Source organism: Etheostoma spectabile, chromosome 23, assembly GCF_008692095.1.
Source record: "Etheostoma spectabile isolate EspeVRDwgs_2016 chromosome 23, UIUC_Espe_1.0, whole genome shotgun sequence".
Classification (NCBI taxonomy): Eukaryota; Metazoa; Chordata; class Actinopteri; order Perciformes; family Percidae; genus Etheostoma; species Etheostoma spectabile.
Window position 1 is genome coordinate 13,278,716 of NC_045755.1, and position 12,322 is coordinate 13,291,037.

At 42.4% G+C, this 12,322-nt stretch overlaps 1 protein-coding gene across 2 annotated transcripts in view; it reads left to right on the plus strand.

Annotated features, from left to right (window-relative positions):
• The first annotated feature begins 1,417 nt into the window (after window positions 1-1,417).
• The window catches only part of sema3aa (sema domain, immunoglobulin domain (Ig), short basic domain, secreted, (semaphorin) 3Aa), a 35,684-nt gene continuing 24,779 nt past the window's right edge, over window positions 1,418-12,322 (plus strand). The window contains exon 1 of one of the 2 annotated variants that reach the window (XM_032505292.1): window positions 1,418-2,101. In XM_032505292.1, the coding sequence (XP_032361183.1) occupies window positions 1,996-2,101 (106 nt within the window). In that variant the 5' untranslated portion in view covers window positions 1,418-1,995. The remainder of the gene's footprint in view (window positions 2,102-12,322) is intronic. The other variant, XR_004327766.1, reaches the window with a different exon arrangement.

Sequence of the window (12,322 nt, forward strand, 5' to 3'; positions counted from 1 at the left end):
ACACACACACACACACCTGCAGAGACTGGCGGGGGTTGAGAGGACGGGGGAGTGTTGTTGACCTGCTCTGCTGATGTGAATGACTTAACCAGATACAGGATCCGTCTCAGACTACACAGGTTAACTACCAGCATGTGTTCTCCTCAACCAGCAGTTTTCATCTGGATAAGTCAAAAACACACACACTTACTCAAAGGCTATACTCTCTGTGGGAAAATTGCGACTTGTAATTTATGTCCAATACGCCTCATAATTCTCTGAAACATTTGTAAATTCTGAACTCAAAAGACAAAAGACAGATCTTTTTTAAGTAATCTTCTTTTGAATCTACTTTGTTGAGTTTGGAGTGTATATGATATGGCTATTATAGAAAGTAGACACTCTTGCTCTGTTCTGACTGATCCTGGTTTATTTCGCTCAACTTTTCCCAGGACTGTGACTGTTTTTTCTTCATCTGTGTCATCCAGCCTGATTCTTTAAAACTCCCAAACCCACTTCAATCCCATGTTTCAACCTAAATATCCTGAAAAAAGCTTAAATATGATCCGCAATGCATTGGAAATTTAAGACATAATGTGGAGGGTTCTTTTATTGGCCTTTCTCACCAGTGGTATATTTTCTGTAAAGTGACTGCAGATGATGAAAAAGCTGTAATATATACTGTAAATTCCTTCCAAATTCTCTTCCTGTCAAAATCCTGAAGACACAATCTAAAAAAACACTCCTGTTTTTACATCTAATGTTAGCTTTTATCGGCAAACAAATCAGTCTGAACATGTATGAATGGTCCTTAAAGAGCTCAAAAAATAATTACGTTTTAAAAAGTTCAGCATCTATAGTTCCATAGCAAATGGGAAAGCTATACTGAGGAGGACTGCGTAACATTTTCTGCATTTAGTTTTTACCATGGAACAACAGAAAAATGGCTCCTATAACTTTATGGACATGGACATATCCATGTTAACCAGGACATGGACCTGAAGAGTGTAGTTTGCGTACATCCAAAATGTTTTACAGATGCTGACTAAAAAAATGCAAACTGAAGGCAGGACTCCCGATAAGATGAACTACAGATCTCTGTGAGGCTGAAACGTTGATTTTTGTGGGAGCTATCAGTTCATTGTGTCAATCCTTTATCTGACTTTTGCCTCAGGACATACAATACACCTGCAAATCAAGTGGCAGGGGCTTTAAAACCAGAAAACGCCTTGTTTGAGTTTTGACGTAAGAGATATTAGCATAAAGGAAATGGAGAATTGATGACTAACAAAAAATGAAAAGGAAGTGCGGAAGAGACAACACTATAAAAACCTAACCATCTATGCTTCCTATCCAGTATACTGGTTTTATCATTGCTCTCAAGTCATCCCGCCCCCCTTTCTCTCTCTCTCTCTCTCTCTCTCTCTCTCTCTCTCACTCAGCTGCTCTCCCTCCCCTCCCCTCTCTTCCCGTGGATGGTGTAGCTCTCTCTCTCTTTCTCTCTCTCCCTCACAGTCTGGTGGAGCCGCACACAAGGATTAGAGGGTTTGCTGTGAGTGTCTGCTCAAAGAGAAGAAGCCAGAAGACAAAAAGAGATTTAAAAAATATATATATTCTCCAGACAAGGATAGCCTTACTATTGTGGAAAACTGATCTTATTTACCTTTACACAGGCTCTTCTTCTCATCTCACGCCAAGCTGAAGCCCTGCTGAGCCTTCACCTGGGGGAGAGCAGATAAGCCAAGGGACTATATAGCCTGGACCTCCACACAGGGAGCCATGTGAGTGGCACTCCTCCACCCACTTCACACTACAGAGGTCCCCCTGCTGTCTGCTCTCAAAGCTGGGGAAACACAACCAGGATTCTGTTCCCCTTCCTGGAGCCTTCACTTTCAGGGCTTGCGTGGAGGGACTCTCCAGGCTCGGCATACCCCCGCGGGAGACACTCATCTCTAGGCACTGGTCGGGGTGTGAGTGCCCCCTGGTCTGGAGGCCAGCCAGCAGCACTCCAGCACCATGGATTACCTGTTTGGGATTTTAGTGCTGCTGTGTGGGGCGTTGCAGCCGGGAAGAGGTGATGAGCCCAAGCACAACGTACCCAGGCTAAAGCTGTCATACAAGGGTAAGCCCATTCTCTGTTCTCCGCTGACTCCAGGATACGGGACCGCAGTGGTTGCTGGTGCTTTTAACATAGCTTTTCTAGTCTATTTGTCTTGCCCTTGGGTGCTGTTTTATGCTTTTCCTTTCATCCGTTCTTTCTTATGTTGAATATCCCTTTCTTCTCTTCTATTTCTGTAAATCTATTTCTGCCTCTGTATTCCCCTCTCATTCACTTTCTCCTTCTTGGTCTGTTCATAGCATCAAACTCTCTGCTTAATCTTCTGTATTGCTCTCTACCATTAACTCACTCCTTCCTTTTCACTCGCTCTGCTTGCGTCTTAGAATTCACTATTCTTCTTACAAATGGGCAGATTGGTTCCATATGCTGAGGAAGGGCTCTTGCCTGGACTTAAATGTATATATTGGCCCCTGTACCAATTTTTCCCTTGTGCTGTCCCCTTCTGCTAGTACTGTACAGCCCTGTTAAGTGCTCCCAACATGCAGTGGAGCCTCTGTTTTAATGGCTTCTGTCCCAAAAACTCTGCTTCGGTCAGAGCCTTTCTTTAAGGGGCCGTGCAGGTTTCCCAAATTGTCATTTACTATATCCTAAATGGGTCCAGCAGTTGTACAGTTTTGTTTAAATGGAAAACTACACATGCATGTTGATTTAATGTGTGCTTTAAATAATCCATGTGCAGTAGACTGTGTTGGAAAGGAATGAGAAGGAGTTTTGCGTGCCTCTTTATATCGTGCACGTGTAAGTTTTTGACGTATACAGCAAACATGTTATTCTCTCTCCTTCTGTGTTATTTTGAGGGGAGACTGCGGAGCGCCGGTTCTTCCTCTCCTCCTCCCTCTCTCTCTCTCTCTCTCTCTCTCTCTCTCTCTCTCTCTCTCTCTCTCTCTCTCTCTCTCTCTCTCTCTCTCTCTCTCTCTCTCTCTCTCTCTCTCTCTCTCTCTGTCTGTCTCGTCTCCTCTCTCACACCCTACACTAAATCAGGCTCTTTGTAATAGCAGACTTTTCATCTCAGCTAGAAATAACTGGCAACATTTTTGGCATATTTTGGGAAGTTTTTTTGCTTTTTAATGTCAGTGAGGGAGGCTTTTGTGGTTCTTTGTCCTAAAACATGACCGAAAGTATATGGCTTGGAGTGTGGTCTCTCGATTCTTTATTTTAGTCCCGTTTATCTCATAAAACATGCCCTCTTAAAATTTATGAACGGGCTAATTTGCCGTTGTTAGGCATCATCTTCTTGTGTGTTTGACTGTCACCCAAAGCTTTGGTTCCTCAGCTAATTTCAATGTACGTTGAGGGAAAATTTCACTGATGAAGAGGGTGAATGTGATGTTTGTCACTCTAATTCATTTTCTATCTTTAGCCGAGACATTCGGTATAACTTATGTTTAGAGGCCGGCTATATGACACGCTTTATTCTTTAGATGGAGTGCAAGTTGTAATTTTGGTATCGTATATTTTCCCTTTATCACCCTTTTAACTTCAAAGTGTGTATGGCGAATGTCTGTGTTCTAACTCTTTTGTAACATTTAATAAGCGTTTTCAGCGTGTCCTGAGGGCACTGTGGTTTGGTGGCATATCAGGGTAAAGGATTTTAAAGGGTGATGACATGCATTTACCATGCGAACAAAATAAATCTGGAAAGAATCATAGTTGAACTTACCTGCTACAAGTCTTCTTCTCCCCTGAGCTTCATCATGTCAGTTTACACAAAACAGAGCCTCTAGGCATGATGGGAAAATGGCATCCCTTCTTTACACAGCCATCTGTTTAAAGAATGTGAATGTACGTAGTTCCCTCCTGCCCCCTTTTGTGATCCTCTTCACTGTTCAGTCTGACAAGAGAACATATTGCTGACAACAATACTAGACTAGAGATATGTCATCAGCATCAAAGTCTGCATTGACTGACTGTACGAGTGATGGATGTGTCTCGTCCAACCAATAGAGCGGGATTACAGGAAATGTAGCTTGTCATGATGTGGATGTACTTTGTGTATGTGAAATAATTGTTGTTAGAAGTAAATCAAAGCCTTGTTGTTTACTGTATGTGTATGCGTGTGTGAATGTTCTTGCCACGTCTTGGTGTGAGGACTCGACACCCTCTCCTGTGATTGCCTCCCCTTAGACTGTAAGCGGTGTCTCAGTGTGCGAGTTCGTGTGTGTTTTAGCGAGGCAAAAATGTGTCGGGTCTGGCATGCACCCATATAATTAGACACCTGGTTTTGTGCGTGTGCACATGCACGTATGCATAAGCTCACCAATCGGTATCTTTTATTGGGCTGTTGAATCAGTGTTATGTGCGAGGATATGTGCGATTGCAAACTGCTGTTGTGTGTCTTTCATTGTTTGAGTGAACACGGGACGTAAAGGCATCAAAGTGTATCCTGTGCCAACGTCTTTGTGTGTCACTGCTCGACAGTGTCTGCGCTTGTGTCTCGGGCCCACAGGTGTTTGATGGCCCTCTTGATGCCTGTCAGGGGACGATTCTCGGTTAACACCCACACTGTGGCGGTTGGAGAGAGGAAGAGAGGGATGAAGGCATGGTGGGGGTGATGGTGGAGGGGAGGAGATTTGCTTTTAATGAAGGAAAAGCTGGCAGACATACACTAGACGACGCAAAAGGAAGGGAGGCTGGCCGTTAAGTGAAGTGTCACTCATCCAGTCTTCCTCCACGAAGGCGGCATAGCAATTAAGTCAAATAAACGACAAGAAGGAATCCTCCTGGGATGGACAGTCAAATACATGCTGAGCAAAAGAGTATGTCGGGCCCTTGAGAGGGACGATCACACAAGCAGAGGGTGAAAAAGAGACTGAGGCCCAGGAGTGGGACAGTTGCAAGAACAAGCAGGGCCTGTCATTTGGGGCAGTCAAATAAACACTCAGCATGCAAGCAGGGTCCCGTGAAATCATTCTCAAATGAGTGCTGATGACATGCCTCCAGGGACTGATAGTCTTCTGCTGGAAAGGACAGGTGAACAACTGCAGAGTGAGCAGTTTGAGAGAGTAGAATGTCTGAGAAATGGAGGCAGGTAGATAAAATTACCTCTCATGGGATGGCTGGCGCAGCAAGTGCAGAGTAAATGATTTCCCAGTGGGGTCAGTTAGACATCTCTCCTGACTAAAAGCATCTGGCTTCATGGGGACAGAACTATGATCACAAGAGTTAATGATTTTCTCTTCTCCTTGAGACTCGCTTTTTGGAACAGAAGGAGAGGGAGTCATGAGGTAAATTCAAGTCCAAGTTAAAATAATATTGCTTAACAAAGATATTGCACATATTGTTATCTATTCATCAAAGTCTAACTTGTTCAAATGACTGATAGAAACTAATGTCGTAATATTTAACAGAAACAAATGCCAACTTGATTTCCGACAGAAAGTGAGTCATCATAACCTAGAATTGCCTAGCAAAGCGCAACAATCATGATCTGGAGTAGTAGTGCTTTATATTTAAGATTATTCAGTGCTGCTGCTGCACTTCCACAATACAGCAACCATAAAACAATGACACACTCCCTCGGATCAATGCATACCCGCACACAATCACATTCCTGAGCACAATTCATCTATAGCACCCTCCCATACTGTAAGTAGCCATCAGGAGAAACACTGACCCCTAAAGGTCGATTGATGCACATACAGCACACAGTGAATACAAACCGTATGGGGGAAGATCCATGATACTGCAAAACCTGGCCCTATTGTGCTCCCTAAAAAGGAGCCAGCAAGCGGCACTTTAACACTTAAAAGGCGACGTCAAACAACCTGATAATTACCCTCTGCATCGATAATTACGGAGCCTTCTGCATGACCTTCTAATGCCATCGCAGCCACCCCATGCTGGCTGGATGGGTGGAACTGAGAAGGAAAGAGAGAGCGAGACTGAGAAAGAGACAGGGAATCTGGAATTGGCTTACAACCCTTCAAAATAGACACTTGGTGTGGAACCACACTCAACGCAGTCTGAACTCAGCCCCATAATAAGTCTGCGTGTGTGTGTGTGTGGGGGGGGGGTGGTGGTTGCATGTGTGTTCAGTGTGTCTTGTCTTTTCATTCTTTTATATATGAATGAGTCTCTCTCTTGCTCTCCATTTCTCTCTGTTGTATCTGTCCATTCTGCGGGTTTGGGCTGACAGAGCGGATGTAGATAATTATAAGGTGTTCTCCCTACGTGCCAACTTTGGAGATGTCTGCCCCTGTCTGCCTCTCTCTCTTTCTCTCTTTCTCATCGTTCTTTTCTTCCTATCCCCTCCTCCCTCTCTTGCGGCTCGGTCGCTTCTCAAGGAACCACAACACCACAGACCCTAAGTACAATCTTTAAGTAGTGTGTGTGTGGTGTGTGTGTGTGTGTGTGTGTGTGTGTGTGTGTGTGTGTGTGTGTGTGTTTGCAATTTCTTTTTTTGTTGTTGGTCTCTTTTTCCTGTCTCTTTGATTACTGCTCATTTGATACATACCTTTTGGCTTTCCTTCTTTTCAATTCTCTTTAGAGACACACACACACTGAGCTACCTCAGACTTGCTCCCACATAGCCACATTCCAATAGTATAAACAAATGTTTTGCCTTAGCTTGCTTTTCAATTATGCCCCTATGTTACATCCAAATATATTACATTTCCTCACGCTGATTCACATACCTGACCACAAGTTGAAAGATGGTGTAATTGAGTGTGTGTAAGTGTGTATTTCTGTTGCCACACAGATAATTGTGCAATGACACAACGCACTTGCAAAACAAAAAAGCCATTCATCAAGTCACCAAAAACTCTGTCACTTGTTTTCAATGAAGTTTTATACTTGCATACTAATACACAGAGAGGGAAATTGTTCGTTGTAGGGTTGTTTCATGCTGTAACGTATTGGAATTGTGTGTGATTAAAGCTAATAAAGTTAGGCTAAAGGAGTGATTAGTGTGTGTCATCGTTACCCATGTTGCAATTTATGCTGGTATAATCTGAGTTTTATGACCTTTAGATTGCATGTGGTTGTAGTTTGCTGTCCAAGTTGGTGTGTGTTTTGGAATGCTGTGCATTTCCCCAGTGTTCATAAAAGGCACACATAATTATAGTACTATTTTCTTAGGAAACTTTTATTTAAACCAAAACGATTATCAAAAACAAACCGAATTTGGGCTCATACGCCACAATAGGATGTATTGTCAGTGTAGTGTGTGTTTGCTCAAAGACTATTGAGGAAATGTTTGTGTTCAGTGTACATTTCCGTCTGTGTGTACATAAGCAATGTATGGACACGGACGCAGGGAAAATACCCTCCGCCTTTGCATCTGTGTTTGGGATGTAGGCTTGGGTTACAACGTGGTGCAGATTGCTGAACCATGGGTATGAATGAGTCCCGCCACCTGCTAAGTCTCGTCAGTCAGATGGAGAAAGGGTGCACCATTCAATCTGAACAGAGTCGTGTTACAAATGAGGGGGACATCTCTGCAGAAAGACAGACGAAGGACGGTTAGACAACAGACGGACACAAAGGCGAATATGGGAGTGGTAGAGAAACCGAAATGTTGTAAGCAGAAATGTTTTTTACAGATTTGCTGATACTAAGGATGTGCCCTGATTTATAATGTTATATCCACTATTAGAGATTTTAATCCAATTTTACCACTTCAATCATCAAAATGCCCCATCAAAATTTTAAATTGATTTGAAATACTAGTTCCTTTAAATGTTAATGTGGAGTAGTGATATTTTTCTTTATCTCAGATTTGTTGTTTGTTATAAATACCATAAGCATCACAATACATAATTACCAAACTTTTAAAGCATTAATCTTGACTTTGTATCATGGGATTTTGTCAATTATCATTTTCTAGTGCAAATGCATTTGATGAAATTGCAGACACTGTTCTCATTTATTGCACAAGACCTGATTTTGTTACACCTTAAATAATAGTGTGCAGAACTAAAATGTGCATCTGTGCCAGTGGATTTGTGTTTGAGTGTCTGTCACATTGACGTGTTTGCTGTCACAGTTTTCCCAGGGACACATTCAGATCTCTAGCCTTGCCTCATTAATTTCTAATAAAATGGCAGAGCTGACATTCAGCTACTCGGTACAGCTGACAGGCGGCACTAACAGGCAGTGGCTCCAGACATGACCACGCTAACCACAGCCTCTATAGGTCCATCCATCTAACTGCGTCACAATAACACTATCTCCCTCTCTCTGCACCGCTTTGCAGAGGTGTGTGTGTGTGTGTGTTGTGGTGGGTTGTGTGTGTGTGTGTGTGTGTGTGTGTGTGTGTGTGATATCCACGGATCAACATGGCACATTTTTGCACATATTCAAACTAGTTTGTGTTGATGACCCTATTTGTATACAGAATCAAATCTGTATATCTGTAAGTGTGTATGTGTGTGTGTTTTTCCTTGAAAGTATTAAGAACCAGAGAGGCTGAGCAGCCTGGTAATACAGTGGGCATTTAGTGGTGTGTGACTGGGCTTTCTGCGGTGAGCACGGCCAGGCCTCTAGCCGTCTGTGGTCACAGCGCTGGTGGAAAACCGCTCTCTGTGGTCCAGCCCTCCAACGACAGGAGGAGACACACACTAATGAAATGGTTCCATATTCAACCGCTTTTGTCATGTTATTCTGCGCTTTTGATTCTGCCTTAGTTTGGCTACATCACCCTCTATTTTGTTGTCTCTACTTTTCATTCATTATGTTGCTTTCTTGGATTTTCTTCTCCTGTATACTGTGGTCTTATGATTAGTGTCCCCCCTCACTCGCTTGCCTTTCTACCTCGATGTCGTGCGGTGACACAGAAGTCTAGCATTCGAGTTGAGAGAAATGAATGGTGCTGCATGCTGAAATTCAACACACACTTAGACTACTCATATAGATTCTTGTGGTTTGGGATGTGGTCACGTTTTCCTTGTTAGTCCTTCTGATATATCGTATGTTTTAACATACTCTGAGTCATATTCACTGGACAGAATATGGTATTAAAGTGTCCCATAAGACACAGTACTTGAATTATGGCTATGAGTCATTTTGGTTGAAAAATAGAAAATTAACTTTCTATTTCACCCGAAACTGTGTTATGCAGAACTGGAATCAAAGAAAACACACTCATTCTTCCTGAAAAGTAATATCACTGTGGCTTCAACAGCAAACTACTCACATATTTAGTGCGTCTGTAATGAAAAATCAATCAACACACTTTGTCCATGCGCACATCCTTTGTTCCTTTTGGATTAAAACACACACGCAAGCTCTTCTTAATCGTACTGAGTACTTACGGCACTGAGTAAGGTAGCACATTTCCTGTCAGAGCTGTCACTCAGCTGCACCTGAATGGGGAATTTAACGGCCCAGGTTGTGTTAAACAGACGAGTCACCATGGAAACCAACCCACACCTGCTTCTGCGCTTAGAAAGAGAAAGGGAGGGAGCGAGCGAGTAAGAGTGGGGAGGTGAACTTTGATGCTTGTGTGGCTATCCTTGAGCTTAGGATAATATTTGAACACTTTGTTAAGCAAAGCTCCCAGCAAATTTCCATGGGGCGGCTTTCTGGTCTTTTTTTCTGACACCTGTGTTTTGTGGCCGAGGCCATCATGAGAGCAGGAAAAACGTACACCGCACCACACACAGAGAAAAAAGGAAGAATTCAGAGGCAGGGTTGGTAAAAGAAAGAGAGATTGAAATGCAAACCACTGGAGATATTACAGTACTGTGTGTATTTGCTTTTCTAAAGCTAGCCTTGTATTTGAAAGATAAATGTGTAATTCTCTGCACCAGTTTTCTTTTAAGCTGCAGTTTTCTTTCTTTTTTCCTGTCTGTCAGATTGAGTAAATCTTTAGTAATATTCAGACACAGACTTACACACTCTAAGAAACCACAGAAACATGCCTTTTGGGTCTAAGTCACGCACCTTTTGCCAACAGCAGAAGAACAAGAAAGCTGTGTCAACTAAGAGGAAATGAACCAGTAAAACGTGGCATTTGCGTTGACATCACTTTTTTACTTTTTGAAAAAAAACCTTTCCTCTTGTTGAGCCTTCACTGTATATATGCAGAAGAGATACACTTAACAGTGTTGCATTAGTTTGATGGAATATTACTCATCTGTTGAATCTCAGTCAAGTGTTTTTCTCCATCAGGCTTTTATGTTTAATGTCACTCAAACACACACTTACAGCAGTGGCACGTACACACATTCAGATAAACATAATTTAATGCCCTGTCGCCTTTCTTTCATGCAATTTCATTATTCCGCTATTGCGTGGCATGTGGGCGTCTAAAGCGCCTGCCTGTTTGGAAAATGGGGGAGTGAAGAGTACTCCACAGACAATTGCACTTGAATTTTGAATGTAGCTCTCTTTTTTTTCCTCCGGGGCTTTTTAAGACAAGAGCCAGGTTATTTTCCATAATGGAGTATGACAGAGGGACAAATGATAATTTATCTGAATGAATTTGCTAGTCATATATGTTGAATATATAGTGTGTGTTTTTATGCATGGAGCGAATAAGAAAATGAAGGAATGTAACCTCAGTTTAGTTAGTACATATACATGATAAGCATATTCAACATATGATACAACTTCCATCTTTTCAATTATATGTAAACTACAAATTGAACCAAGGCAACGATTTCACCAAATCTGCAATGCATCTGTTCACATATTTACATCTGTGTGTGTGCTTGCATGTGTTGCTGCATGTACAGTATGCCTGTGGCTTTTTTTGTGTAGGCCACTGTGCCTGGATGTGTGTACTTTAATGTGTAAAAGACAGAATGTGCGAGTGAAAAAGAGCAGACAGAGGATGTGTGTAACGAGATAGTGTGACGGAAGTGAACTGAACAGAGATTGTGTAGCTATGTGTATGAATGTTTGAAGTGAGTGTAATGCATATACACTCACGGGTGTACGCGTTTAAATGTCTCTGTGTATCTTATGGCCAGTGTGAGCAGACTGGTTGTGGTGACAAGGGCGCGTGGCATGTCTGTGTGCACATGCATGAGAATAGGTATCTTTTAATTTAATGTGTGAGTGTGTGTGTGAATGTGTTCAGGGTGTGTGTTGGGACCAGGGAGTGTGTTGAAGGTGGAAGCTGCTGAGTGTGCTCACTGTTGGACTAGTTCATGCTGCCTAAGCAGAAATACTGATTAGATTACAACTTAGTCTGGAAAGTATGTGTGTGCGTGTGTGTGTGTGTTCAGGGATAATTGATTCGGTGTAAACATTTAGGTCAATATTAATATATGGATGTCAGTTTAAGCGTGTGTACTTGCATTTTAAAAGCAGAGTGCAGTGAATTCATGTTGAACCTGCTTTGTGTGTGTGTGTGTGTATTATTCAATACTTGTCTTTTGCTTGGTTACTGTATTTTGTATGAGCCATGCTGTGCGCTCTGTATGCTCCCATTTCCAAACGAGCATGTCTGTGTTTAGGTTAGAGGTCCTTAGGTGCTCACGCCCAGTTCCTCAGATTCTCCCAACCACAGCAGATCCCAGCTCAGATAATCCCTCTCTGTGTATATTTGTGCGCGCAGGCCACCGTGTCTTTGTCACAGATCGCCACGTGTTGACATACGCAAGTGTGTTTTTTCTTCTTTGGTCCATCTGGGGGAAACCTTTCGTGACGGACCATTTTGCATCACGTTCCCGGCTCCCGGGTTCAGTTCCAGCCTCTCACAGGTTGTTACATATCAAGCCAATATGGCAGTAAAGTGGAGTTAAGAAATGTCTCTCCTAAGGCTTTTGTTATTTGTCTTCTTTCATTATGTTCTCCCTTTTAATTTTTTCTAATCTTTTAACAGCCTAAAACTATTTGTTTTTCCATTTCATTCCCATTTGTATGCCAACGTTGGCTTTCTGCCACATCCATTTCTTTTTTTCCATTACTTCATAGTTAAAACATAAGAAGACCTCCCCTGGCGTTCTGTTGACTGGAAATCACATTTCCTTACCAACCTCCTCTAAGTCATTTCCTGAACCTGCAATGTCTGATTGGTAAACTGAGAAAAAGGGGCTCTCTGATTGGCTACCATGATAACGTAATGGCTCTGAGTCTGATGACAAATCTTATCTTCAATATTTAATGTCTTGTCATCGTAATTTGAGTCTTATAGCGGTGCCTTCCTGTGGTAGCAGACTTACGAGTGTTTATAAATGTGAATGCCAGGATGTTGGTTTTGCATGGAAGGGCCAGTGTAGAAAAAAAAATACCTACACACACACACACACACACACACACACACACACACACACA